General features: G+C 43.6%; 1 protein-coding gene and 1 long non-coding RNA gene across 5 annotated transcripts in view; both read right to left on the bottom strand.

Annotated features, from left to right (window-relative positions):
* Positions 1-27029, bottom strand: part of XPO7 (exportin 7) — a 49655-nt gene that overhangs the window by 15775 nt on the left and 6851 nt on the right. The window contains exons 1-12 of one of the 4 annotated variants that reach the window (XM_055820139.1): positions 20097-20271; positions 16690-16836; positions 14932-15025; positions 13942-14108; positions 11771-11863; positions 8440-8544; positions 5826-5991; positions 5197-5270; positions 3700-3819; positions 3317-3463; positions 2353-2525; positions 1088-1281 (exon numbers count right to left, since the gene is read on the bottom strand). In XM_055820139.1, the coding sequence (XP_055676114.1) occupies positions 1088-1281; positions 2353-2525; positions 3317-3463; positions 3700-3819; positions 5197-5270; positions 5826-5991; positions 8440-8544; positions 11771-11863; positions 13942-14108; positions 14932-15025; positions 16690-16836; positions 20097-20258 (1642 nt within the window). In that variant the 5' untranslated portion in view covers positions 20259-20271. Of the gene's footprint in view, positions 1-1087; positions 1282-2352; positions 2526-3316; positions 3464-3699; positions 3820-5196; positions 5271-5825; positions 5992-8439; positions 8545-11770; positions 11864-13941; positions 14109-14931; positions 15026-16689; positions 16837-20096; positions 20272-27029 lie in introns of those variants that run through there. The other 3 variants (XM_013296099.3, XM_055820140.1, XM_055820141.1) reach the window with 3 other exon arrangements.
* LOC129785794 (uncharacterized) lies at positions 19165-20076 on the bottom strand. Its single transcript, XR_008750038.1, has 2 exons — positions 19605-20076; positions 19165-19310 (listed from the first exon to the last, which is right to left on the bottom strand). It is a non-coding gene; the product is annotated as an uncharacterized LOC129785794 (long non-coding RNA).

Below are 27029 nucleotides of genomic sequence, written 5' to 3'. Positions count from 1 at the left end.
AACCAACAGAGGACATCAGAACCAAGCACGTCACACATTACACGGAGGAAGCTGAGGAGATCTGCATTTTATTTTGACAAAGACAGGATTCACAAGGAGTATCTTTCTGCTTTTGTGCCCATTTATACCAAAATTACTCAAACTTCCACTCGGTGGAGAACAGGCACGACTTTACTAGTAAAGAAACAACAACGCCAGGTCTGCCTGGAAGATTTTCATTATTTAAAGCTATTCCACTGCAGAAAGCAACTTTCTTGTAAAACTGTATTCTGCGTATTTAAACAAGGGCAGATGTCAGCAGGCAGTGTTTATTTTTTCAAAGTACATGTGGCTGGTGGAGAAGTCAACATCGCATGGGAGTTTTACCTCCACACACACAAAAAACCCCCACCACGTTAGATCAGACAACACTGTTTCAGAAGGAAGAGGAACAGTTTCCATACCTGTGCTGCTGCATCCAATTCCTCCACGGAAGGGGAAGCAAGCTATGTTATCAGAGGGGGGCATAACTCGGAAGGAACTGTGCCTTTATGGCCAGTGTTAAGCAATTCCTAAACCAACCAGCTGGGCAAGTGCAAAACCTCCATGCTGAACCCACCCAACACTGCGGACAGACACCCACTGTGGACAGTGGCACCAGGTGAACACCCCACTCCCAATTACTCAGTACCAACAACCAGCTGGAGGCTTCTGCCACGCAGCCAGCGGGGAGGTTGAGATGACGACGCTGTACACTGCCTCAGACAAAAGAGGGATGAGGCAGGCAGTGCTGACCACCTGTGGATGGGTCACATCCTCATAACGTGTCCCTGAAAGACTGGGCAAGGGGATGTGCTATATTTCCCCCAAAAAGGGAGTCAGCTGTGGGACAGCAATATCTTCAGAGAGCAATCTGTGTGCTTTGGGAGTGTCTTGTCTACAGCCAAAAATATTCTGCAGCACACAGGTACCTCCTCAAGGGAACGTTTGTGAGATCTGCCTCCCCACCCTATGGATTTCACCAGGAATGCAGGCCTCTGAAACGGTACTTTTGCGAACAGGCCACCTATTGCAAACTTGCAGGCCACAATTCTCCAAAGACGCTCACCTTCTTGTACAGCAACGTCCATGGGGCTGGCGGTGGCACTCTGCAGCAGCTCCTGGTAGGACTGGGCTGACTGGTCGAAGAGCTGCACAAGCAGAGCGCAGGTCTTCTCATACTCGCACCGGCCAATGGTGGATAGCTGATCTAGCTGCTGTTGCACAAGGCCAGTATCATCCAGTGGATCCTCCAAACCATCCCTATGCAGCGAGAAAGCAGATTAGCAGAGGACTTCAAATGTAGAGACAGCCTAACCCATAACATTAACTTATTTCTACCAGGTAGAGGATGCTTTCGCAGGCATGCAGCAATTCCAGTGACTGAAGTCTCTGCCTCTACTATTTGTCACGATGGAGAGTTACACAGACCGATCTAAGCATCTGACCGTTGTTGTGGCCATAAAGCAGAAGAGTAATGGTTCAGGTGGAAAGGCCATCAGGACCTGGGATGACTAAGCTTTTCTTACGTCTTTAACATTTATTGAGGTCTTTGAACAGAACGTGCAGTGCCAAGAACAAGGTCTCTGCCTGGCTGTTGTATAAAAAAGCTTTCCATCTTTCTCAATGTTTTAGTTGCCTTTTCCTCTAAATAATCTCAACAATGAATTTATTGCAAACTCCAGAGCTAGCTAAACCTGCTGTTCCTCCCTTGCATCACTAGATACCTAGAAAGGGATAAGCCGATCAGTCTTCCTTAAGACAGGCATTGTTTTTCTAGATTTGACCATTTGTTTTCATCAAATACAAACACACACAAGGTAGAATTCATCCCCCACAAATTCAGGCACTGCAACAAGAGTCTTGTAGGCTGCTCCTACACTCAAAGGAAGGAAAAAAAAAAAAAAGATAAGATACTTCTAGGTATGATTTGTGCCATCCCACAGGAGAGATCTAAAAACTAAATGAATCACACTTCGCATACATATTCCTCTCTGCTATGATGGCAATTCAGAGTGGAAGCACTATGCTGCAGGTGTATGATGTTAGGTAGGATGAATTCAACCCATAAGATGTCGGTGAGCACTTGGATCAATCTCAGCCATTGGAGATCTCAAAAAAAAAAAAAAAAAGCTTGAAAAAACCCCCCAATCTCTTTTGTATAAGAGACAGAATATCGTTTAGGTAAGGCTCCCTTAGAAATCCTTTGGTGACTCACCAAACTTCCTGCAGCCGTACCCGTTTTTAAAAGAAACCTCAGAAGACAAACACACTAGAGCCTTCAGACTCTGGTGCTGACAAGAAGAAACGCTGCCATCTCTCTGCTTTTTTTACCTCAATATGATGTGCACAGATTCCAGCCTGGATGTGATGTAAGCTTTCGTGACTTCTGGTGTGTATGTTTCGAGCATGTGAGGCTCTGTGGCTTTAACGTAGGGCACTGATGCAGCCAGCCGCTGCCACAAGCTAAGGAGATAGTGAACGCTGTTCGGCGCAAACTCCCAGTGCTACCAGGAGCCAAGAGAAAGGAAAGAAAACCAGCGAGTTAGGATCTTGGTTACTTTACCCAGATTATTTGGACTGGCATAGCACTAGATACAGCAACACCTAAAAGCTTTAATGACCTGGTCGCCAATTTTCACAATGAATTTCAGTTCACACCTGAATTCAGTGAGCCCTAGCGGCGCTCAGCAGACACTGAAAGATCATCCCGAGTTCCTAGGCTGCGTCAAAACCTTTGGTTCCAAACTACTGCTGAGCTCATACTGTAGTGCGCTGTAGACAGCTTCCCAAACAGAAAGTACAGTTTAAAGCTGTTTCCCAGATAAATATAAAAATTTAACAAAGCCGTTAAGTTATATAATTTTTAAAACCGTATTCTGCGCAGCAGTGTAGTTACAAGCTGCATACACCAGTGGAAAACTAAGTGGGAAAATGGAATGATATTCATATTACTATCAATCCCTGCAACTGCATTTCAATAGCGAAGTGATACATAATTCTAAAAATAAACCTTATTTAACAGGTTTTTTTTTCCCCCCCTGCTAGGACATGGAAAGACTCTGGAGGCACAGCAGCTCTGCCTTCCCCCACATACTGCTGCTGTTCCATTCAGCAGGAATTCACAAAATAATCAATGCTACACTGCAGGATTTGTCACAGAGTCTGCAGGGTTTTTTGGTAAAAATAACATACAGCAAATTAAGGGGCAAAGAACAGACAAGAGGGTAATAATTTTGTTTCAAAAGAAGACAAGGGGCATAAACACCCATCAAGGGTAAATAAAACCATTTTGTACCTGCAGGCTGGTCACGGTGAAGTTGGCAATGAGTCGGATGACCTCAGGGTAGTTCTCCACCTTCACCAGCTCTCCCAGCTGGTAATTGCTTTTCAATCGGGCCAGCAATCGGCAGAACTCATGGTAGTTGTTTGGGTCTGACAAACTCTGAGAGGAGAAAAAGAGGAGAAGATTTGAGAAACAGCACTACTTGACAACACATGGCAGTCAGCTACAAGAGGTGCGGATTTACGGTGGAACGACAGGAAGAGAGCAGCAAGATGTTGCACCCTTCTCCCCAGTGCCACAAGCGGACACGTACGTTAGGAAGTATTTTTGGTGAGGAAAGATGAGGCAGAGGGAAGCAGAGCCACAGTTCCACTGACTGCACCCGAAATACTCACCTGTGGGTTTTCCAGTATTCGTTTAACTCCATCAACGAGATGAGATAAAAACTTCGCTCTTTCCGCGTTGTTGAAGAGGGATCTGCGTACAGAGGCTATCTGCACTAAGCAGGATAAAACCTAAAAGGGGCAAAGGGAATAAACAGAAAGGGAGGGATTAGAACAATAAAATGAACAGCACGTTTCCTTTTCATGACACAACAAATCATTTAAGCCTGCTGCTCCTTTGCATGCTACACGACAGCTCCTTCATCTTTGCAATTCTGTGTAGTCTGTATAAAAGTGTAGAAACAAATTACAGCGGAGATAAAAACCACATCGCCCAAGGGAACATCTCCATCCTGACAGTCAAAAGTGTGTTCCAAACTCTGCTCCCAAAAAGGCTGGGATTTCTTTAGATGGAGAACACAGATCTCAGAAGACTGAAAATACACTAGGACTGGCAGGGAAAGCTGGTAAAATTAACACAGACTTGGAAAAATATTGCACAAGATAGAAGACTGGCAAGAAAAAAAAAATATTAAATTGTCCTCAACTCAAACCTCTGAAATGTAAATCCAGAGTAAATTCCCAGGTGCAGCTGCAGTAGTGAGACACAGGCAGGACTTGGAAGAGCAGCGGCAGTCAGCTTTGATAGCACCCTGCAATCCTTATCCAGAGGCAAAGCCCCATTCCCTCCGACCAGTGTAAGGACTACCTGCTCAGCCACTAAGCCTCTCGTTCTTGCTGGCTCTTACATTTACTGATCAAAGAGGCAGGACAATTAAAGGCGTAATTGCTTGAGATTTCTATTCAGTTAACAACAACAACAACAAAAGTCTCACACTGTTAAACCCTCTCATGAATATTTGCAGCTCTAAATTCAGAATTAGCAAGTAACCCTTCAACGTAATGAAAAAAATACTTCTGAAGGACCCTTCCCTCCCTAGCCAAAGGGCACGTTGTCATTGTAGAATTATGAAAAATATTTATCAGATAGATAAATGCCTGGCAGGCAATTTTTTTTCCAAGAAAGAAATAACCCAAGTTTTAGTTCAATTGTGCTACTGGCCGTTTCATCCAGCTGGGACGTGGCCTAGTTTTAAAGTGTGGAAGGAGAAATCACACTCCTCAGCTGTGCTCCCAGACTTCCTACCTACTCGCAGTATGGTTTTAGGATCAACTTCGCAGTACAGTGGAAATAACAGAAGCTGCATCCCTCAAAAAGGGCTTGCTGAAAGAGTGAGCAGGCAGACTCGGAGCTACGCAAGGACAAAGAAGTAGGTTGGACTTCCAGCAAACAAGCTGCTCTTAGGTCAAATCCAAACCCTGCAGAGGCATCAAAACTACCAGCAGCAGTGCGGGAGCAGCCTCCCCTTTGTCACTATAGTGCCATCAAAGTCAAGGAGCTGTCAGAAGTCAGCCTCGGGCATTTTAACTGACAGTAAATCTCCCAGATGAATCCTACAAACACTTCCTGGTAGTGGAGTCCGTAAGGAAAATAAACACTAAACTTACCAGAGGAGAAAACGAAGGAGGGATGGAATGATAAAGATCAAAAAACAACTGAAGGGTTGAAGAATCCAAGAATGCTGAAAAAAACCAGAGCATTTTACTGAGAACACCTCCATTTACTGCCTTCCACATGCTAATCAACAATGACATGCGTACTCCTCACATGAAGTACCACACTATAAGAAAATCTCCAAAGGATTTTACCTTTTTATAAAATTGCCTTTCCTAGAAACAATGTAAACCCACTGGTACTTCGGTACCAAGACCAAATATTTTAAGAACACAATCTGTGAAACTGCCTGCAAAATGACTGGTGAGAAAAGCAAGGATGTTGAGAACAGGTGCCAAGTTATTTGTTATTTACATTTTAAAATAAATAAAAAAAAACCCCCAAAGAGTTTACTACTTCTTGAATTGGCAGGTTAAGACTGAAAGGGTAGAGGAGTGTTTTTGTAGCTCAAGACTGGCAACCCAAACTGAACTGCATTTGCAATCACACTAAGGAAGGGCTGGATTTTACATCTGGTATTGTATGCAAAAATTTATTTGTTAAGTACAGAGAGGGCTTTAGCAAGTCACCCATGTTTTCAGCTGCTATGCTGTGATTAGCCCTCTTCCTCCAGCAAGATTACCTGATCTCCAACTGGTTGGGATCTGCACAGTGCAAAGATCATCTGAGGACTCGTCTGTTGATGTGCCAATGAAATCAAAGTTCAGGCAATTATGTGTGAGCTTAAGAAGCTGCATGAGCAGACCATGCTGGCTTTCATCATTTAGATTCAGGTTCTTCCCAGAAGCCTATAAAATACATTGGATTAAAAAAAGTAAAAAGAAAAAAAATACTCAAGGTGACAGCCGAGTTTGAGGCAGTAATTCAACTTTAAATGGATGTGGCAATCTTAAGGATCATGTGCCACAAGCACCAACCCCAGCTATCACATGCTTTTACAGACAGCATGTGCATTTACATGCTTAGTCTTTACACAAGATGGATAAACAGACAGCACTTTCTTTTTCACTTGGCTTCTACTGCACAGGAGAAAAGCAGCCAGGCTTGCCAGCTTGCAATTATACCATGAGATATAGGAGATAAGAAAGTTCTTATTAAGGTTAAACACAAGAATCTATTTTCTGCCTGACAAGCACTTAGCAGCAGGGAGTCCTGTTGCTCCACCTAACCCTCACATGGAAATGAATGCATTCCCTTTTGTTGCGGAGACATCTGCACGAGCCCTGCTCCAGTTACAACTCCAGTTACAACGCTCTGCTCTGGGCAGGGAAACGGGGATACTCTCAAGTAACACAAAGGACTCAAGGGACACGAAATGGTGAGTCAGTTCACTGCAGTTTAAATGCAGCACTCGGGTCTCTACTCCAGGGACAGGCCAGCCCGTCTATCCCCTGTATTATCATTCTGAACTTAAACCAAACTTCTCACAGCTTAAGCCTATTGCAAATCACACGCTGCACTGTGCTGATGCTGGCAAGGCCAGTGCCAGTGGTCACTGGAATGTCTTCCTCACTCCCACCACCGTACCACACTTACTCTTCTGGAGCTGCCTAGACGCACCCTGTTTTACGGACATGGATACAGATGCAATCATTGGTTTCTCGCAGCCCGATCATTCCCATTCAGAAGGTTCACCCTAGAAACTTCTGCTTTATATACAGAAGCTTGAGACACCTACTATTAGACAAAAAAAAGCCCGTAACTTGGGTAGTAGGTGTTGAATCACAGGAAAACAAGGATGCTGCAGGAGACAACAGAAAACATCCTGACCTGTCTTAAACCACAGCATCCCAAAAACCAAAAGCAAGATGACTTGGGGGGGGAAACTATAAAGGCTTCCTCCCGAGACAAGCCATGTCTTTCTAGTCACCGAGTCCCCATGGTCATGCAGCAACAGTAGTGTGTGCAATAGCTCAGCCAGAGCTACGCGTACAGGACAACAGCAAGAGCGCAGTTCTGGGGACCCCAGGTTAACAGGGTCTGGTTTATGCCTCCTGGCTGAGCACAAGCACTGGCTGAAATTTTTCCAAGTCTGGACAGTTGTAAGGACCCTGACCTGCCTGCAACTTCTGAGGTGGTTCTTTTCACAAAATTAGAGGAACTCTTTTTATTTCTGAGACTTCCAATTGATCATCAAATGCACCTGAAATAAGCCAATGAACTCAGAGGTTACCAGAGCTGTTATGGTTCAGGAGGATGGGTGCATGGGGAAGGATGACTAGCACAACTGTACAAGCCTTGCTTCCTTTAGAAACCAGGAGGAGTAAAAAAAGATCAAATTACACCCACGTACCCACCTTTATTACTGACAGAACCAGAGCTGCTCATTTTGAAATATCTTTAAAATAAAATTTCCTTTTCACTCTTTGTGCTATTTGTCAACTGTGACACTTCACTCAGCTGGAAGGATAAAAGTTAAACTAATCAAATCTGTGCAACTGCTACTGAGTTTATTGGGGGAGATTTTCCCATAAAGGGCTGCTCTTGCAGGCACCATTAGGACTCGACATTAGCTTTTTAGAAAAGAAACCTGATTCAGAATCGAGAATTTTCTTCAGATAATCTACTTGCTTACAAAATATACATGTGCCACTTCAGCTGAAACACTTTTTTTGGGGGGTAAACCCCAACCTGACTAGCAGAGCATTGCTGCCTTGTCCCAAGACAAGTATTTTTAAAGCAAGTTAACTCATGTATAACTGACACAAAATAAAAACCCGGGGATCAAAAGACAGTCTAATATTTATTATGTACTGAAATCTCAAGGACAACCTTTAGTCTCAAATTATTAAACATATCTTCACTAGCATTTTTTTCTCTCACCATGTGGGTTTTAAACTGAGGTTAAAAAAAAAAAAAAAAAAAAAGAGATAAGGACTCGTTTTACAGGAAAACTCTCTGCCAGTACTGTAAATCAATATTTAAGATGTAAAACAAACATCTCATCTCTTTCCTGATGCTTTCAGACAGGGAAGTTTAACCCAAGCCTCAAGGTCCAGGCATGTATGTTCAATTAAACCTGTTGAAAAAGAGTTTTATTTCTGAATTTGTGTCACGTTCTTCTTTTTCCTTAACACAAACCTAAGTCAAAGCTTTCCTGAAAAACAAGTCCAGAACACAGCTTGTATTACAAGAGCACCCATTCCAGGAGAGTTACACCAGAGGGAACATCAGCCCAAAGTCTGTTGCCTGAACGTACAGCCCCCAAGAGATATGATTAGCAATAGTTTCCTTACCTGTTTCAGTAAATTGCATGACAGTGTGAAAATATCAAATAAAGATGAATCTCGGAAGGAAGAGGCTATTTTCCTGTGCTTGGTCAGTGGATGAGTAGTATCCGCCTGAGCAGAGAGAAAAACAGCGCTTAGAACTGAGGGGCAGAGGTGGAACAAGACCAGCAGAACCCATAGGAACCCTGCTAAGCACTGGGACATCAAGGTTTCCCTCCCCAGAGGGATGTCACAGCAGGTGGCTAAACCAAGGGGACACACTGCCGCTGCGGTATGTGCTGCTTCTGCAGAGCAGTGGCTCTTCCACAGATAAAATCACATTGACAGGCCTTTCCACCTACAATACTTACAACGCACGTTCACCGTACCCCTGCCAGAAAGCAGGGCTGGGTTACTCCCAAGTTCATTTAAATCTCTTCCAAAGCAGGATCAATGGCAGTATTTTCAACAGCACTTAAGTCACTTTAGAAATCTGAACACTTTTCTCTAAAGTGCTCCAAACTCCTAAGAGTTAAATCCTACCTGTAAGCCGCTGGGCAGACACATGGTCAACTACTACCAATTATAATTCCCCTCCTGAACCTGCACAGATGAGAAGAAAACTAGAAGGAGAGTTAACCAGTGACAGCCAGTTTGGGCTTTGCTGTATCTATTACAAACTGCGGTTGTGGATCTCGCACCGTGTCAGAATAAAAAGCTGACGTATGATTTAAGAGGCAAATACACACATAGTGCGTTATACTGGCTGACAAAGTCTCCAACCAATTCAACCCATGCATTCTAGCACGGGCAAACAGCAGCACAACTTATGTCACTTCACAGACTAATTTCTAGGAAGAGGCAAAAAGCGAAGCGATACCTCCCAGCTTTGCCGTTTATTTGAACACAGGCTGGCAAAATTCCACCTGCCCAGGACGAGGTATCTGACGGGCAGTTGGTCATGGCAGTGCATCTGGGGCGAAGCCTTCTGGCATCTCCATTTTTTTATGCTTTCATTACTATACCCGTGTTAACCTTAAATACGCATACATCTCATCCACCGCAGGAACCAGTGCGGCTCTAACCACTGTGGGCATCACTTTTCAGGTACTAAGCCTTCAAAAACCGCCCCACGGAGGATGCAAACACTCTTGTCTCTTGTAGATGAGAAAGAGAAGCCCCACATCACCAAGTAGGTGGTGGCAGACCAGAACTGGACCTGAATTTGTCGGGTGCTCTAATGACTGAGTTATCATTCCTCAGCTCATGCTATCAGATTTCAGGGTCTTTAAGAAAATGAGCATTCTTTACTCTCTCCCTGGTTATTACAAATCTCATGTGTTTCTGGGTTTGGGGTAAAGGAGCATTTCCTTTTTTCTTCACCATGAAGTCATGAGGCTTAAACCAGTGAACTTCTACAATACAGTGGACTCCCAGTACCTCTGGGCAAGTCTGTGCAGTACTTACAGGATGAAAACTGATATTTCAAAACAGTTACTAGCACTCCGATTTATTTGTACTGTGAGCTTTTGGAACAAAAGCTTTAGTAAACAGAGCTCTAGAAAATTCAGCTCTCGTGCAATGTAGCTGGAAGTTTAAATAGTTATCAAAAAAAGCCTGAAGAGAAGCCCCAGAAGGGGGTTTTGGGTGGGTTTTTTTGCTATGTACATGTACATGACCCCACTCTGATGAGTGGGCACGTTGACAGATTTATTATTTTGCAAGTAATGGCAGTTTTCAACTTTCCAAGATGAGTCACTGAATCCAGCCCTGTGCAACTGCTGGCACAAAGCACATTTAGGCATGAGTAGTAAACTATGGCAGATTTAATACCCAAGATATTAGGAAGAGATTTTGGATCAGTCTAACGCCATTGCTTATTTTAGTAACAACCTGTAGAGACTATGGGACTGGGGTAGGTGACAGTTTCTGTGCTGATTGTTCTCCTGCAAGCAGAAGCTGTAGCCCTCCGCAAAGATACTGATAAGACACAGAGTAATTTATAGAGGTAAACAGATTTGCTTTCACCCTCGATGCAAGGAGGTGAAGGACCAGAGCTCTGCAGACATGTACAAAAGTCTGGGCAAGGAAATGGTGACAGTAACAAGACACAGCTTAAGAGTCAGGAGGAGATCTATGGGTTAGGATTTACTGATCAAGACAGGCTTGAAGAATTGAAGTGAATTTGGGGTCTGAAACAGATGTAGAAGCCATTCATACTACAGTGCAAAGCTCGGGAAGTTCAGAGGTGCTGAACCACAAGTCCAGCAGAAGAAATCAGTGCTTTGCTCTGGCCAGGAAAAACCTTCTCCTCCATTTCCAGTTCTGAAAATCTGTAACCATCCTTCAAATCCCACTCAAGGATGTCTCCGTTCCAATGCCTGGATTAGTCAATATACCAGTAAAAACTGAAGGTTATTTTCCTTGGTAAGACATTAAAATCAAAATACTTAGTTACCACTGGTCCTCTTAGCAAAATCAGAGCCATTTACACACATGACAACCCTCATGCTGTCTTAGGACCGTGGTGGCCATTACCGGTGCGGCATCAAAGTCTGACTGACTGAACAGAAAAACGACGTAAGCTTAGATAGCTCCAAATAAAGCCACTTGTTCCAGCTTTCAACATCAGTATCGAGAGGCGGCATAACGTTAGAGGGCTCTACAAACCACTGAACTAACCAACCTGGAAAGACCTGCTGCAGCTGGCATGACTGGGTGCTATGCCAGAGCACCACGGACTTGGCGTGCCCGGTCTTTCTTCTGCCAGTCCCTGAGGGCCAGGGCTGCGCCTGATAAACAGGCAGAATTTGAGAACTACCTGCTGGGAACGCTATGAAATTTAGTACTGAATGAAAAGGGCGCTTTAAAAATCTGCACAGTTTAACAAATCCTCTTTGTTTCATCTCTCTGGTCAATACGGAGGAGGGCATGCTCCATTCACTTCTTGGCACAAGCATGCTGTAAGCTGAAATGATGCACAGGGACCGACAACAGAAGGTTCTAGGGATGTCCTCAGGCTTGGGGCTTTGTCCTCACTAGGTAGGCTTGGGTAGCTGCTTAGCGTTGCTCTTTCCTTTTTCATCACAGAAGATTACATCAAAATATGGGAGAAGATGGAAGATGCCAGTGAAACAAAACAATTCCTCACCACAGGAGGTTTCAGCATCTTACCACAACAGTAAGTGACTGTGTAAAAATAACAAAAAAAAAAAAAAGAAAAAGAAGAACACCCACCACACAACATCCTGCCCCCCCCCCCCCCCCAAAAAAAAACCAGCCCCAAACAAAAACCCCCAAACAATGCACAGACACACAGCAGGACACAACAATATGAATGAGAAAATTGGACACTTACTTCACTGAGGAAGGCTGTAGCACTTACTTGATTAATTTCATTAGTTAGTTGGGACAGGATTGTCACTCCTATGATGCAGTGCTCTACACTATCCTGAGGAAGGAAAGGGGGACAGGGAAAGCAGTCAGCAGTGCCAGGATGATTTCATTAAGCTTCACCATCATTCAAAGACCTTTCTGCCTGGGAGACTTCTAGACATGTTTGTCTAGAAATGCTTTATCTTTTTAGTATTGTGACTAGAAGAAAGCCCATCAGCAATACCAGACAGAGAATTTAAAACATGCTTTTAAAATACTTGATGCTGTTTACAATGCAAAGGGTCCTAAAGAGTTCAGTAAGTTGGGCCAATAAAAATAGGCTCCTTTTATTTAACAGTTTAATCAACATTTTTCTGTTATGCCCTAACTCTGAAAAGATTTAGATTTTTTTTCACCCCCAAACAGTTTAATTTTAACAGAGGCTATGGTAAAACACGCAGAAATTTCTGCGATGTTAGGATGAGCATTAAAGTTGCCAGATGAAAACTCTGGGAAATAAAACTTATTTTTTTAGCCCCCCCTTCCTTTTTAAACGACAGACCTTGAACAACATAAGTAGCAGCTGACCAAGTTTCTCCACAGAGCCGCCCCGCGACCCTCCTGCCAAGAAGGACAGCCTATCTCCCCGTGAAGGGAGTCCATTCTTCACAGCCTGCTCAGCCTCTGGCTGCACTTGAGACTGCCAACAAGGGGCCAATTGTGAAGTAAGTCGTTACAGATACCTCTTCACTAGAAACGGTAATCCATTTATCAAATGATTTAAGAGCAACAACCTGTATTGTTCCTTTGCCCCAGTTTCTCTTCTGTAAGTAATAAATGATGTTTCCTTTCCTAGTTCCATCTTGCTTTGCACCTTCTGCACAAATTGCCCCAAAATCTCCATCTGCACTAGAGAAATTCAAGCATATTTAGGCTTGAGACTGCGGCTACTTCTTTAGCTACACATGAAGCCATCTCCTGATGACAGTCTCGGTATTTACGTGATAGGATCTAGACAAAAGCCACTGGAAAACCTTGCTGAACCACGTCTTTAAAAAAGTGCAGCCTCCTCCACATTTTAGTAGCCAGAACAGGTAACTTGAGCAAATGGGAACAGACAGTCTCAAACTAAACACAGCAAGTAGATATTCACACCATCTAATTAGGTTCCTGATTAAAAAGCACACATTCCCTATGTCAAGAGCCAGGAGAGTGAGGAATCTAGCTCTGATAATTTCAGCTAAAAGCACCTGCAAACTATTTGGGACATAGTTACCAGCCCAGAAAGGAGCATGATCTTTAAATTACTTAACATCTTCTAGATCCTACTTCACTGCAGACATCTGTAAATGCCTAAAAAAATAGTAGTTAGCCTATTTTCCAAATGCCCATACTCTACCACTCCAGAATTAAAGCCTTGTACACCTTGCATCTCCTTTTCCACACTGGGAAGAATTTCTGCTCATTTTGATCTCTTCCGCTGTCTCCCTCCATTCAAAGCAAATAAATCAGTATTCATAGTGTTACAGGATTTACTGATCTCTCTGGAATGGAAGTTTCAGTTTGGAGACAGCTGTGGATAAAAATGCAGCCTGCTGCATATACAGTCTTTCGGGTTGGGAATTAAACCCTATACTGTGGTGACAGCACGTACGTTTATGAAACAACAGTCAGGACTTCTAAAGAAAACTGTTAACAATAACATTTGCGTAACAGCCGGTTTTAAGCTACATTTTGTTATGATAACTCAGCTAAATATCAAAACATGACCTCCATGGATATAGCACCCTTGCAGTGAATGAAAGCAAGTCAGGCGTGGCACATACTTCCCTTTTAGACAAGAAGCCCACATCTACCATTTTGCACTCATCAGCATGGTGTATTTAAGCTTCAGAGCTCGAAAGAAGAATTGTGCAACTGGAACACTCAAAAACGTGTCTTACCGCTGGATAATAATGGTGGCAGTATCCAGAAACAAATCCCTGCCCCACCAAACTTTAAATTGTAACAACTGACCTGTCCTGCCAGTTGTCAGCTGCTTAGCCTTGGACGTTAGATAGGACAGAGGATACTAAGGTGCAAAACAATAACTAGAAACACACGGACTTTCCAATCCCACAAGATGTGTATTTATCTCACAGAAAAAATTCTGACCTGTAAAAACCTTGTGACATCTGTGATCACGTTCCTGAAGACATATTCATCCTTCTGACAGTCAAACCAGCCCAACTTTGTGATCCTGGCATACAACTGGATTAGTGCTTGTGTGACAAACGTTGCCAACTTTGGCCTAGTGGCAAGGTAGTTGAGCACATAGTTCCCTGAAACACAGAGAAGAGGTGGTACCAAGATGGTAACACTGAGAGGAAAAAGCATCTTTTTGAAAGCTGTTTAAAAAAAACCTAAAAATCTGCACAGCAGCGACTTTGATACAAAAGTTGACCTTTTACTTGTGCCTTTAAAGCTGTGGAACAGATTTGGGAAGCGGTTAGAGGCAGGTGAGAGTTCCTCTCCACAAGCCTAACTTGTTTTCCGTTATCAGATTAAGTCCAATCCTCTGGAAGGACATGTAAATAGCAAGAAAAGCTGAAAATATTTCAAGACCTTTCCTCAGGGATGATCATCTACCACGTTGTTTGTGAAATGGAAAGCAGACCAAATGGCATTCAGACTCCCTTCCTCGGAGGAAAGGAAGTTATCAGCCATTCTCCAGAAAAGAGCACTGCGACAGACTGAGTGCTCCCTTAGAAAATACTCTAAATGATACTTCAGACACCCATAAAGGATTTTAAATTTTGAAAGCACGTCCTCAGAAGAGGCAAGCACCATGCATATTTTATACTCCAAAATAAATTTCTCAAATGCAACTGGTTTATTCACAAGACCACAGAGTTGTCGTTCCTTTCCATCTGGGAAAAAAAAAAAATAATCTGTATATTAGCTAACAGAGTTCAAGGCTAATGATGTAGGTGAAGATCCCATCTAAGAGAAATGTTTCTTTGCCTTCTGGGCATCCTGGTAACCTTAGGACACCCAAACTGTAAAGCACAGTAGCTTGCAGAAAACCTCCCACCGCGGATGAAAGTTGGAACAACATACATTCATATTAGTTAGGTTAGAAAAATTAAAAAGTCTTGCACTTACGAATATCTATTCGCTGTTCCAATGGTAAAGGGTTGTTTGTGCGTGACACGAGTTTTGTAAGGCATGTAGCTGCCAATAACTGGGAGTAGGATGACTGTAAAGAAAAAAAAAAACAAATCCAAAACACAAACAGAAGTTTACGCACACTTCAGAAGACCAAGCAGCAGTGCTGGATTTTAAGCTAATTGCTCCCTGAAAATCTGAATTTAAAGCATTAATTTAATTGGTAAGTCTAAGTGCTCTGCATAGCATTTATTCTATGTTTTTATAGACACTAAAGTAAACCAAATCAGTGTTTAAGGTGTTTAAGAAAGAAAGGAAAAGCCTTTAAAGAGCAGGTGACAATGGCACCACTGCTGAAGGCAGGAGTAAAACTGCAAACATAGTCAAACTGCATGAAGTTACCTTAAATGCCGTGTCTGAAAAAGACAATTAGCCCCCTGAGCCTGTTACTGTATGTTAAGAAGCACTTACAGCTTCCACTTGATTACTAAATACAGGTTAAAATTTATTTCTTACGGAACTGCACACAGACCACTGAACTGTAATCTAATTCAGGGACACAAATGATGGCATTCAACCACCTAAAACCCTTGGCTGCACCCGATTCCATAAATTACAGCCAGGGAAATGACAAGCATTTTGCATGCTAATTTCTGTAATATATAGTACTGTAGAAAGCTTAGGTTTCCTGCATCTTGGATACTATTAATTCCAACCTTCCCAAGGACAGTCAGGTATAAAAATGAGTCAGATCTCAGGCTGAACAAAACACCCCACAACCCTCTGGCAAGGGTGGGAGAGGCAACGGGTCACACGCAGAGAACAGAGCTAGGCTTTAGGAACTTTCCTTAGAAAAATGTATTTGTCCTCAGGTAAACCCGCCACTAGTTCCCATGAGAAGAGCTTCAAATCAGTTTGTCTTGAATTCACTAGGCTTCAAGTTTAACAAAAAGTTAAATAATTTGCTTTGTGTAAGTTTGCTAAGCCTGTTAAGTGTCACTCTTCTCCCCCTCCCTTCACCACCTCCTCCTGGAGGACTTACTCTTGACAACAGGCTGTTTAATGTCTCCTATTTTTGTGAACAAGGCTCCAATCCGATAGATACGCAAGCGGGATGCACATTCTGCCAAAAGTCAAATCTTGCAAAATCAAGCAAGCCATTTCGAACATTATTTGTGCTGATACAAAGTAAAAACCAAATGGCCACTTAAGCAAGCTAAAAAAGTCAAGCAGGATTTACTGCCGGTGTATTTTATATCCCTTCCGTAACACTAGTTCTAAAGCACATGATCTAATTTTCCCTGTTTTAAACGGCTGGATTATTAAGAGAACACTATAGCAGGGGCAATTTTCCAAAGAAACACCGCTGGTTTTATCCCCTACAAACCTCTATGCACATACAGTTTTCTCCCCAACGCCTATAGAGAAGGCAGGGGGTTCCCACAGTCCATGAAGTACCACTGCCACAACAATGTTTTCAACTTAAAGCTCGACATGTCTGGGTGGTAGCCTGTGAAGAATGCAGCAAGGCCCACAAGACATTAGGATTGACAACCATTTGCAGTAACCACTGCAGCAGCATAATTAGCCATCAGAGCCAACGCTTTTTTTGGCACAGGCTGCCCACAAATCGAGATACATGACAGCACACTGGGTATGGAATATAAACACCGCATACCAGACCTCGGGGCTATTTCCCTTATCAATGCCCAAAACACCAAGATATATTTTGGACAATTATGTTGTTTTACATACACTCCCTCTTTCTAGAAGAAGCTGGCACTTGCTCAGGCAGTCTGGACTGTTGGTGAACTCAACCAAGGCTTTCTCTGCCTGGAGCCGTGTCGCAGTGTCTGTGGTCTCATACAGCTGCTTGCACAGGTTCTCTAGCTGGGCTAGGCTCTGGAACACAGGAAAACAAATCAATTAGAAACAAGAGGTTTTAATGTTTAGTTATGCAGCAGTTGAACCCGGATTATATGTACATATACACACCTATAGCTTTATGTTTGCGCAAAGGAAGGAAAAAGCTCAACTCGCGGTTTATTCTTCCATCAACTAAATGCATTTAAACCTACTAAATTACCCGTACGGAAATTTCACAGCTACCTCTTACACCTGACAAAGTACCATGCTGCCTCCCTGCTTTCACCTTTTTTACCTGAACTCACGACACCCGATCCCAGGGTCAGTGCTCACCCAGCCTGAACACACCGCGTGGCTGAGGACGGCTGGGAAACCTCTTACATCTCGCACTCTAACAGCAATAATCCTAACTCACCCGTTTCAAATAGCAAAACCCCCATCCTCGCATCTAGCTTTTATGACATACAGTGTCAAATCCCTCAAAAATTTAGTTTATATTCCCTTTGCAGGGCATCATAACAGACTACAGCATCCCAGGATGCTGGAAGGATCGCACATTAAATCTTCTACACTACACATGCCAAAAATACCTAAAGCAGAACACAGCAAATGAAGAAACGGGATGGATGCCTTTGAGCGGCGTCTCTGTGAACGCGTTCGAAGGGAAACAGAACTACCAGACAGATTCTTTGTGCTCAAACAACTGGAAAACACTTGCCATAAACTGTGATCCAGGCAGATGGTTTCCCCCAGTGAAATCTGAGGTGTCCTAGTTAAAAAGTGGCTTCACAGATGGATAGAAATATTCCCTCAGGTTCTTACTGCTAGATTAATAAGCAGGTATTTTCAACTGCTTTAGGGCTACAATCTAAGTTTGCAGGGGTAAATCATTACAAGCATACCATAACTTTTGTGCAGTTGTAAAAAGGACAGCATCAGTTGCCTAATTTGTTTTTGGAGGAGAGATTGTTTTGCAAAAGCCAAGTTACTGACAGATTCACGCACCACATCGGCACACAGCTGAACGCTCCCTTACACACAAGTGCAGCAATTCCACACCAAAAGCACACAGAAGTTTTTGATGCTCTGCTGTCAAGATGATCATCAGATAAGACAGTGTTAAAAGAAACACCAAGAGGGACCCCCTGCAAAAACCCTCTTACCTTGTACCATGTGCCAGAGCTCTGATTTTATTTGGTTTTGTAAACCATGACCTCATGGAAAATGTTGTCCTGACAGCTTCAGTACTTTTGAGAAACAGGAGAACTTTGCCAAGTGCCAGAGAGCATTTCAACATACAGTTTTGTTTTTGAGAAAAGCAAAACCCAAGGCTTAAGCTCTGCACCAAAAATCTAAGATGGCTCTGAACGATTATTAACCATAAACTATTATATTACTCCGGTTAAGCATTTTGCAGCTCCTATCGTTTCTCATTACAAATCCACTTTCAGTTTTTTTAAATCAGTGGGCAAAGCCTACATGCAGGAGGGTGCCTGTTTACGGGCACCATGACCAGCTTAAGGACAAAATATAACTTTCTCCAAACCTCTTAAAATCCCTGCGACCATTTATCCATTTGAAAAGCTACAACTGTTCAGTCCACGTGCGTACATACAACGGAGCGAATCCTTCGGAAGCAGCTCAGCCCAGCTCCACCACCCCAGCAGGACAATGAATTCATAGAATCAGAGAATCATTTAGGTAGGAAAAACCTTTAAGATCATCAATTCCAACCATTAACCCAGCACTGTCAAGTCCATCACTAAACCACATCCCTGACTGTGGTCCATGGTCCCACACTGAACTGATGAACGATGACCCAGACAGTGTAGTTTAAAATTTTGGGAAAAAAGTACTTTTTTTTTTTTTTCTTTAAAGTTTTACATCATTAATTCTTTGAGAAGCTCAGGAATGGGGTTTCCCTATAGTCAGGCTTCTTCACACCTCTGAGAAATGCTAATTCTCTGTGACTTTTTGTGACTCGGTGGCAATAACCATGGCTCCTTGTGTGTGACGCTCGCCATGACAAAACACCCTTGTTTGAGCACAGTGCGTGATCCGTGCCAGCCTTCTGGCAGATGACAGTTATTTAACTCCCTCGGAGCCAGAGGAAACACAGGACCTCTGGGGCTCGAACAAAACACCACCAAAAAGCCAACCACGCCAACCGAAGAGATACAGCACACAAGGGCACCATAAAATGCCTGATTAATGACACTGCAGTCATTAAAGCAGTTTTCCGGGGTGGGGAGAAAATCACATGCATAGAAAAGCTATTCCAGATTATCCAGGAGTGTGAATCCAGGAACTCAATGGGAAATAACAGTGCATTCTCCTCACATAAGATTAAGCCAACCATCCACATCATGTTTTAAACATATTTTTAATATCATGTCTCTTATCGCACAGCATCAGTTGTCCCAGGCGTCCCTGTCCAGGCAACCCTCAAGTTAAAGTTCACTTGATACTTCTTCCTCATGGTATCCTCAGATCTGTAGCTGCAGAGGGGGCTGTGGGATGGAGAATATTTATTGCACAAGGAGAAGGACCAAAGCCTATGAGGGCAACTCAGAGGGAAATTTGAGGTCCAAACGTGGGAGCTTTCGCACATTATGTCAAGTTTGTGAGTGGCAAGTTTATTTTTTAATGTAATGTGCTCAAATAGCCAAAACCCCCCCACATGCATTATAAGCTGTAACCCGATCAAGTAAATTTCTCTGACAGAAAACATTCATGCATAACTTTTAGGATTGCCTCACCAACAAACTTCTTCCCTCCTCTTGTGCCCTAACTCCATCATCTACCACACAGACAGGCAGAGCAGTTGAGCTGCCTTGATGCTGCACATCAGGTTTGCAACGTTCAGTTTTCAGCACATTTTAATACCGCCACGATGAAGGCAGCACAGCTCCCCTCCTCTCTACCGATGGGGTAGAAATCGGGCTCACTTTATGCCAGCACCCAGCTTTCAAAGTCAGAGATGTTTGGGTGTTAGGGGTAGCAAGCACATGGGGAGTATTTCCCTACAGATACAGGGCAATACCTACTTTTTCAACAGAGATAAAAAAAAAAAAACACACACCAGTATTTAGTATAACGATTATGCAGGGCAAGAGCTCTGTGTATTCTAGATAAGGGCTAAAACATGAGACAGCAGAGCATGTGGAAGAGGGAGACGCTGTGGCATCCCGCTGGTGCTGCACCCGTGGGCTGAGTTACAGGACGGAAAGGCACGCAGCTGGGGAGCCGAGAAGAAAAACTGCACTGAAGATGATTCAGAACTAACCAAAACTTGCCTTCATTGCTCCTCGCAGAACCAACAGCTCCAAAAACTCTTTGCAAAAAGAAGAAACCGGTCCTTTGCGCCTAGGGAAGGCGAGGATGTGCTGCTGAGGGCTCAGGGTAGCAGGGGAGCCGCCGGGGACCCTGCAGGCATGGGGCAGCAATTGGGGTGGCATTTTTGGAGATCTGCTGAGTCACGGGACACAGCCCCAAGCATCAGAAACCTCCTCCCTCACCAGCTCCCAGCCTTCCGAATCGCTCTTATCTGCTCCTTGCATGACAACACTGAAATCCCAGGATTTTTCTACAGCTGCGCGTACCATATTCGATCAACATATACCAGTACACCCAAAGTGCTTTAGGCAGCGACAAACACCCCCCCTGCCCCAATTTCTCTCAATACATCGCACTATAAAGGCTAAATGACAACGTGAAACACCAGTCACCTCCCAGCGAGGAGTGTGTCTTAAACGCAAGCCAAAAAGCCTAAACTGCCACTGAATTTTTCACATAACCACCTCCGGACTCCAAGCTCGGCGGAAATGACGATCACTTTTCCTTCTGTGTGCACACACACATTTTTTCCCCCTCTGAAGCCAAGACACAAACAATGTCTGTGGCTTCTTCCTCCACTAAAACGTAGCAATGAATGCCTATTAATGGAAATCTGCATTTTATCTCAGTGTTCCTCTAAATCCAGCTTCCAGGAGTGACATCTCACTGTTGACGTTGTCTACAAGCCTTAGACAATTTTTTCTTTTGCAAACAGAAGTTGAGGAAGTTTGTGTCCCTAGGAAAAAAACCCTCCAAAAATGGCATCATATTTTTGATCCAGCTCCCCAAACTGAAGTTCAGCCCTACACTGCAAAGCACCGGAGCGTAATGCAACATACCCTGCGGCTGAGTCCAACACCATTGTTTTGTATGCGGTAGAAGTGTTTTTCAACAAGGGGAAGTATATTTATCAGAAACCAGCAAACTTGACAAATGATTAGCAAAACTTCCACTCCCCTTTCCCTCCAGCAGCAACAAGCTCCGAGGGAAGCTTTGCTGCACACCAAGAGCTGCGGGCTGCACCGTCCTGGGCAGGAATTGCCAACCCATCAGCCTCATGCAAACTTTGCATCGTGTTACTGCTTATTTCTTTAATAATATCAAACACCGAGAAGAAATGAGTTATCCTTCATATGTGGCACCCTCGTTGTATGATCCTGGCCTCAGATATTTGTCCACTGAGAGCTGCTGTGAAGCTCAAAACGTAGAAAAAACCACCCCCAACCTATCAATCTCATTTATACTACAAGCTACAAATAAAACTCGTCACTGTTCAAGTGTTTTCCCCATGGTGAAGATAAACAATGTGTGATCATCTTTAAAATGATAAATACTACAAGGAAAGTAACAGCTACCTAAAAGGAGTCCCCGGGGGACGGCTGTGGAATTGATCCTATATTACACGGTTGCTTAAGCAACGTTCTTTACATCCAAGGGCTGCAATAAGCTCTAGGCAGGTTTAGTTCAATAGAGTTTGACTTTACCACGCTGACAGTTCCCATTTCAGAAAATTGAGGAAACGCATGCTGTGCTCTGTGTACTCAAGATGGCAGAGCCAGAAAGTGAGCAGAAGCGCACACAGCCAGCCCCGATCACTCAGGGGGGGAGCAGGCAAGCAATAACCCCACGGATTCAGACATTTAAAATGGGGTATTTGGCTTAACAAGATCAATCCAAACTTTTCTGTTGCCTGGTGGTTCTTATCCTGAAGGATGTGCACTACTGTACACCCCCCAGGCATACACTGTTTCCAAGACATTCCTTCCTCCTGCCTTATGGTTGCCGACTCCCTGAGCCAGAGATCCTGCAACTTGTTTAATACAGTTATTTTTGTCCCAAGCACATTCATCCATTTTAATATCCCCCAACTGATTCCCCAATATGTTATAATCAAAGTCAGACTTTGCAAGCGCTGGGCAACTGCAGGGCAGGCAATGAGATGAGTATGTCCCTGCTTATTACGAGCATGCAACAGGCCCCAGGAGGAGCCACCCGTGTACCTCCAGGATACGGCATCACAGCGGTGAGAAGAATCATCCATTTTTCCTTTCCCTCCAACATTTTATGTCTAAGGAGTACCCAATGTCTGTATTTGCCAGTGAACACGCACACGCCTAGCACACAGGGTGTTAGGGCGCGTACCACGGGATGCGGTGCACGTTTCTCTGACAGCACCTCAAGCCTCACGTGTGGTCCTTTGCTGGCACCGCACTCCACCGCTGCGCAGCGTGTGTCAGCTTCTGCTCTTCAAAGCTGTAGACGTTACCGAGCTTTCCTCAGTTGCTTGCTGACTTTACAGCAAAACAAGGAGGAGCAGGATGCAGCATGCAGTCAGGGCATGGGAACACTGTGCTTTAACAAATGCAACCGTGCAATGAAGATGCCGTCGCAGCAGTCAAAGGGCCCTGGTGTTTTAAGTGACTAAGGCTTACAGAATGCCTCAGGTCACTTGATGAATGTCAGGTATTTCAACCAAAAATAAAAAAAGCTTTTAAGCTGAGCGATGCAACTATTAACTGCCAAGGACTAGGCTGATGCACTTTGTAAGTACTCACAGCTGTAAAAATCAAGGTCTCATGGCTCATCACCCTCATTTGTTAAGAGAGCCTGAACAACAAATTGCCCATTTCCATTTACCCTACTAATAACAGAGAATGCAAACCTACCTACACCCTTCCAGCACATCTCAAAATTATTTATTGCAGCAGTATTCTCAGGCATCTACCTGCATCTCTTGGGGAATCAATAAAGAGCTCTCATTTCTTTCTCCGAGATGCATGATCTTCAAGCCCAGATGGAACAGGGCTTCCTTCAGGATTCAGCCCTGCCATTTCACTGCGCAACGCTTCAGAGCCACTCTACGCCCCACAGAATTAACACTAACACTTCCCATAACTCAGTACTGACAAGATAGGAGGTTATATGTTACACAGGGCAGCTTCCAAGAGCCTAAAAGAGGAAAACATGATACCCTTAGTGGGTGGTGAAACCGCTAAGACACTCTTCAATATTCTAGCTGGGTGCAAATAAACGCGAGCGCATAATTATCAAGGCTTAGCTTTATAAGGACAGCCACTTGTTTAACTATCTGCGAAGAAATGAGAGAAAAGACAAGGTAATATTTGGCTTTCTAACACAGGGCATGTCTTAAGTGAGTGGTCCTGAAGCTAATTATACCTTGGAGGCCAATGGCACCGAGAACAGATCAAGGACTAAAATTTCCAAAAGAAACCTCTACATTTCTGCGGCATCAGGACTTCCAGATGCTAGCAGAATCCAAATGCATATACCAAACCATGAAAACTTAAAAAGGTTTGATAATACATCAGATTTTTTTTTTTAAGCAACAAAACAGGTGCAGTGAACCTGGGAATTATCCCTGCTTTCCATGCTGGCCAGTTGGAAGTGTTTATTTCACCCTGACCGTGTTCTGGGTTTGCACTTCTTTCATGCAGCACCAAGTCTGACATAACATACAACTCCAACTGCTAATTGGAAGATCTGACTCCTATGGAAAAATGGTCGCATATCTATTATCTTCTCTGAACACTACATGTAATTGTGCAGCATTACTCACCTGAATGCATAATTCAGTTAGAAGAGGTTTGTTTCAGAACAAACAAGAAAAGTAAAACAACAACAGAGGTACGATGGTCCAAGGCACCCGGCTTCTGGAGTCAACAGGGATCAGACCATCAGCGGAGGAAAAAGTGGGAAGATGTACATGGCTGTAAACTCTGGCAACTCTTTCTTGTATGGGAAATCTGCCAGCTATATGTGAGGAAAGGTGAACCTGAAAAAAATCCACTTGTCTTATTTTAAAAAAATAAGTATCTTTAAAAGTTAGCTAATTTCTGCAACAATAAATCACATCCCATTTTGAAGAAATTGCCTCTATACCCCGACAGATTTCTGCTAAACTTAAGACAATTGTTCCTGAGCTCAATCCCCACTGATGCTGTTGAAGTAGTAATGAGAGATCCCTGGTGATGTAATACCTAGAAATGGATGAATTACTGAATTCTGTCCCAAGAAAGGCCTCTCTCCCGGTGGGAGGACTCAGCAGGGCCCTGAGCAAGGACTGCAGCACAATCAGCCTGGTAACTGCCACAAGCAGGTGCTCCTCTACTTCTGAGGATAAAAAAAAAGGAGAGGCTGGAGCAGCACTAACACCTTTGCTTCAACAACGGGAGAGTGACAACTGTTTTTCTTTACCTTTTTGTTTCTACGCTACAGCTAATAATACTGCTTCAGCAATTACATACCTCTAACCTCGCTTTTTTCAGAGCTGAACATTCCTTGTGCATCTGAGGGCTTTTCATTTGCCAAAGGCTGGCCATCTCCTAATGAGCAGCAACCAGGAAATTAGGAAACAGCAAGCAAAATGCACACCTGGGACCAACACGGTGCTGGACACACAGAGATGGGAAAGCTGCAACCATTTAGATGAGCTAAACCCCTCAAAATTTCTTCTACCTGTTGATAACAACCACAGAACATACTATAAGGAGAAAGGAGTCCTGCCACACCAATTAGCATCCCCCATTTCAGTCTGGGTACGCAGTCTGGGTAGGCACCAAGGTGGTTGCATTCCCTGCAGCACACAGAAATATTTTTCCTATTATTAGGATTAACATTACAACCCAGATACCTCTAGGTGTGAATACAATAAACAGAATCGGACTTTGGGTATTTAGTCCGAAAGACCTCTGACACCTTAGAAGGTTATTTTGGAAGGAGACAGCCTATGTTTTGTGTCTCAAATCTAGACGATCAGGCAACAGGCACCACGGTTCTTTGGCTGCACGGGTCTGTAAGGTACGGCCAGATCCAAAGCACTGCCACCACATGATGCGAGCTGGAGCTATGGAACAATGTCCTTTAAGTGGTACTGTAAGCATTGTGGGGGATTATTTTTGATTTGTTTAGGTAGCAGGGTAACACCTGTGGGGTACCGCTTTGGTGCGCCACACAAAACCAGTAACACACCTTCTATACTTCTGATAGTTTTAACCAAATAATATTTTTCCTTTGAACTCTAGGAAGAACAGCTCATTCGCCAAATGATCTGAACGAGCTGAAAACTGCTTCTGAGATAACAGACCCCTCTGCTTGCTTTGCATTTGGTTACAGAGGAGGAAAAAAGAACAACAAAAAAAAAAGGCTTCAGGCTTGCCTTACCTCACCACGTTCAAGACATGGAACAGAAGACACGGAGTCTCATGGCAGATACCAGAGCCTAGGGAGAAAAGCTAAGGAAACTGCACTACTGGGCAAGCTAGCCACAGTGAAGCAAGCCAGCTTTTAGATTTCTGTCTCTCATCTTTTCTAACACAGGTAACAGAACACTTTCAGGACACTAGCTTTGCAGAACGAGCTGCCTTTAGGTGCAACACTCAATACCACACATCAAGGCACAGCAAGCAGCAAGCATTTTACCCAAATGGGAATCAACTACCCCAAAAACCCCAACAACTCAAAACCAAGCCCCACACACTGATGGGTCTGCACAAGGTGTACAGTTTGAGACATGAAACTGTGCTCTGAGATGATGGTTCAGGAGAAAACAGGAGCCTTCCAGATACCCCAAAAAATCTGGAGGCGCCTCCGACCGTATGAAATACTAAAGCTGCTACAGGACTGCTCAAACTCACCATCTAGAATCAGCAAAATAATCCAAGCACTGCGAGTCACCTTCAACTTACTGGTTAAACTAGTGTTGGCTACAGACATTATCAACTGCTAGAAGTGAAGTAACGGAATTAGTATCTCCCAGTACAGTGTCCTTGGACTATAGCTCCTGTAATCGCTATGTGCACAAACTCTCTGAACTGGTGAAACAAGGGCACTGACTTTTCAAACGGGAATTTAACCAAAACACTTAGATGATACAGCAATAACACCCCTGTTCAATGGGAATACAGTAAACTGAAAGCAATTAAGTCAGAATGATGGGCTGTGGAACAAGCCACGTAAAAGGTGCGTTCAAAAAACCATACGTTACCGAAAGTCCCGCTGCAGGACAGACAAATCCTTTGCGGATCTAGAGTTGTGAGTCCACAGGGTATACAGATGCACAACTCATTTTACTGGCAAAATGATTAAAAGGATGGAAAGGAGTTATACTGAAGTGGAGATATTTAGCAGAAAAATGGAGGGTATTTCTTTTATAAACTGATCTTAACAACATGAGAAAGTCTGCTGGCTATCCTGCTACAAGATAAAGTGACCAAATGATGCATTTCTCAACTAAGAAAAACATTTCTGATGATCTTATCTAACCGGTGATCAGATTTGTTCAATGCTAGGTAGACAGACGAGAGCAAGAAGGCTTGCACGAGCTGCAGAAAACAGTACGTCAGCCAGGACAAGAATTCTGACCCTTTCTGGGAAATAGCATGAGTCTTCACTGCTGAGACCACAAAGGCCAAGAGGTGTGAAAATGTTCAGTTTTCTAGATCAGCTGCTTTTGTGGATCTGCCTCCTCAGCCCCATCAGACTGAGTTCAAGTTAAATAGCTGAGGAACACTCTCTCCCTCCCAATAAGACCTCCCATCACAAGAGTCGGGACCTCTGGAGCTACAAACAAACCCGGATGAGCACAGGTTGAAGCCTGTTCTCCACGGCTGAGTTACAAGGCCAGAGCCCATTTCAGCTATGAACAGAGGTATGAAGTTAATAAGCAGCACAGAAACATCCATGAAATGCTTCACAGCCTCTGTGCCTTACACATAATTTTAATACACCTAACCCAATGTCCTTTTAAATCCTACTGTCAGAAAGAAAAAGGCAGCTATTAGTGCCAGACAGTCCAGGCCCTTCAGATTTCTCTACGGCTGCCCAGTGGCCGTAAGGGTGTCAAAACACCAAGTCACCTCGCACTTACGTGCCCC

This window comes from Falco peregrinus, chromosome 17 (genome assembly GCF_023634155.1).
Source record: "Falco peregrinus isolate bFalPer1 chromosome 17, bFalPer1.pri, whole genome shotgun sequence".
Classification (NCBI taxonomy): Eukaryota; Metazoa; Chordata; class Aves; order Falconiformes; family Falconidae; genus Falco; species Falco peregrinus.
This window is presented reverse-complemented; position numbering and strand designations above follow the sequence as displayed.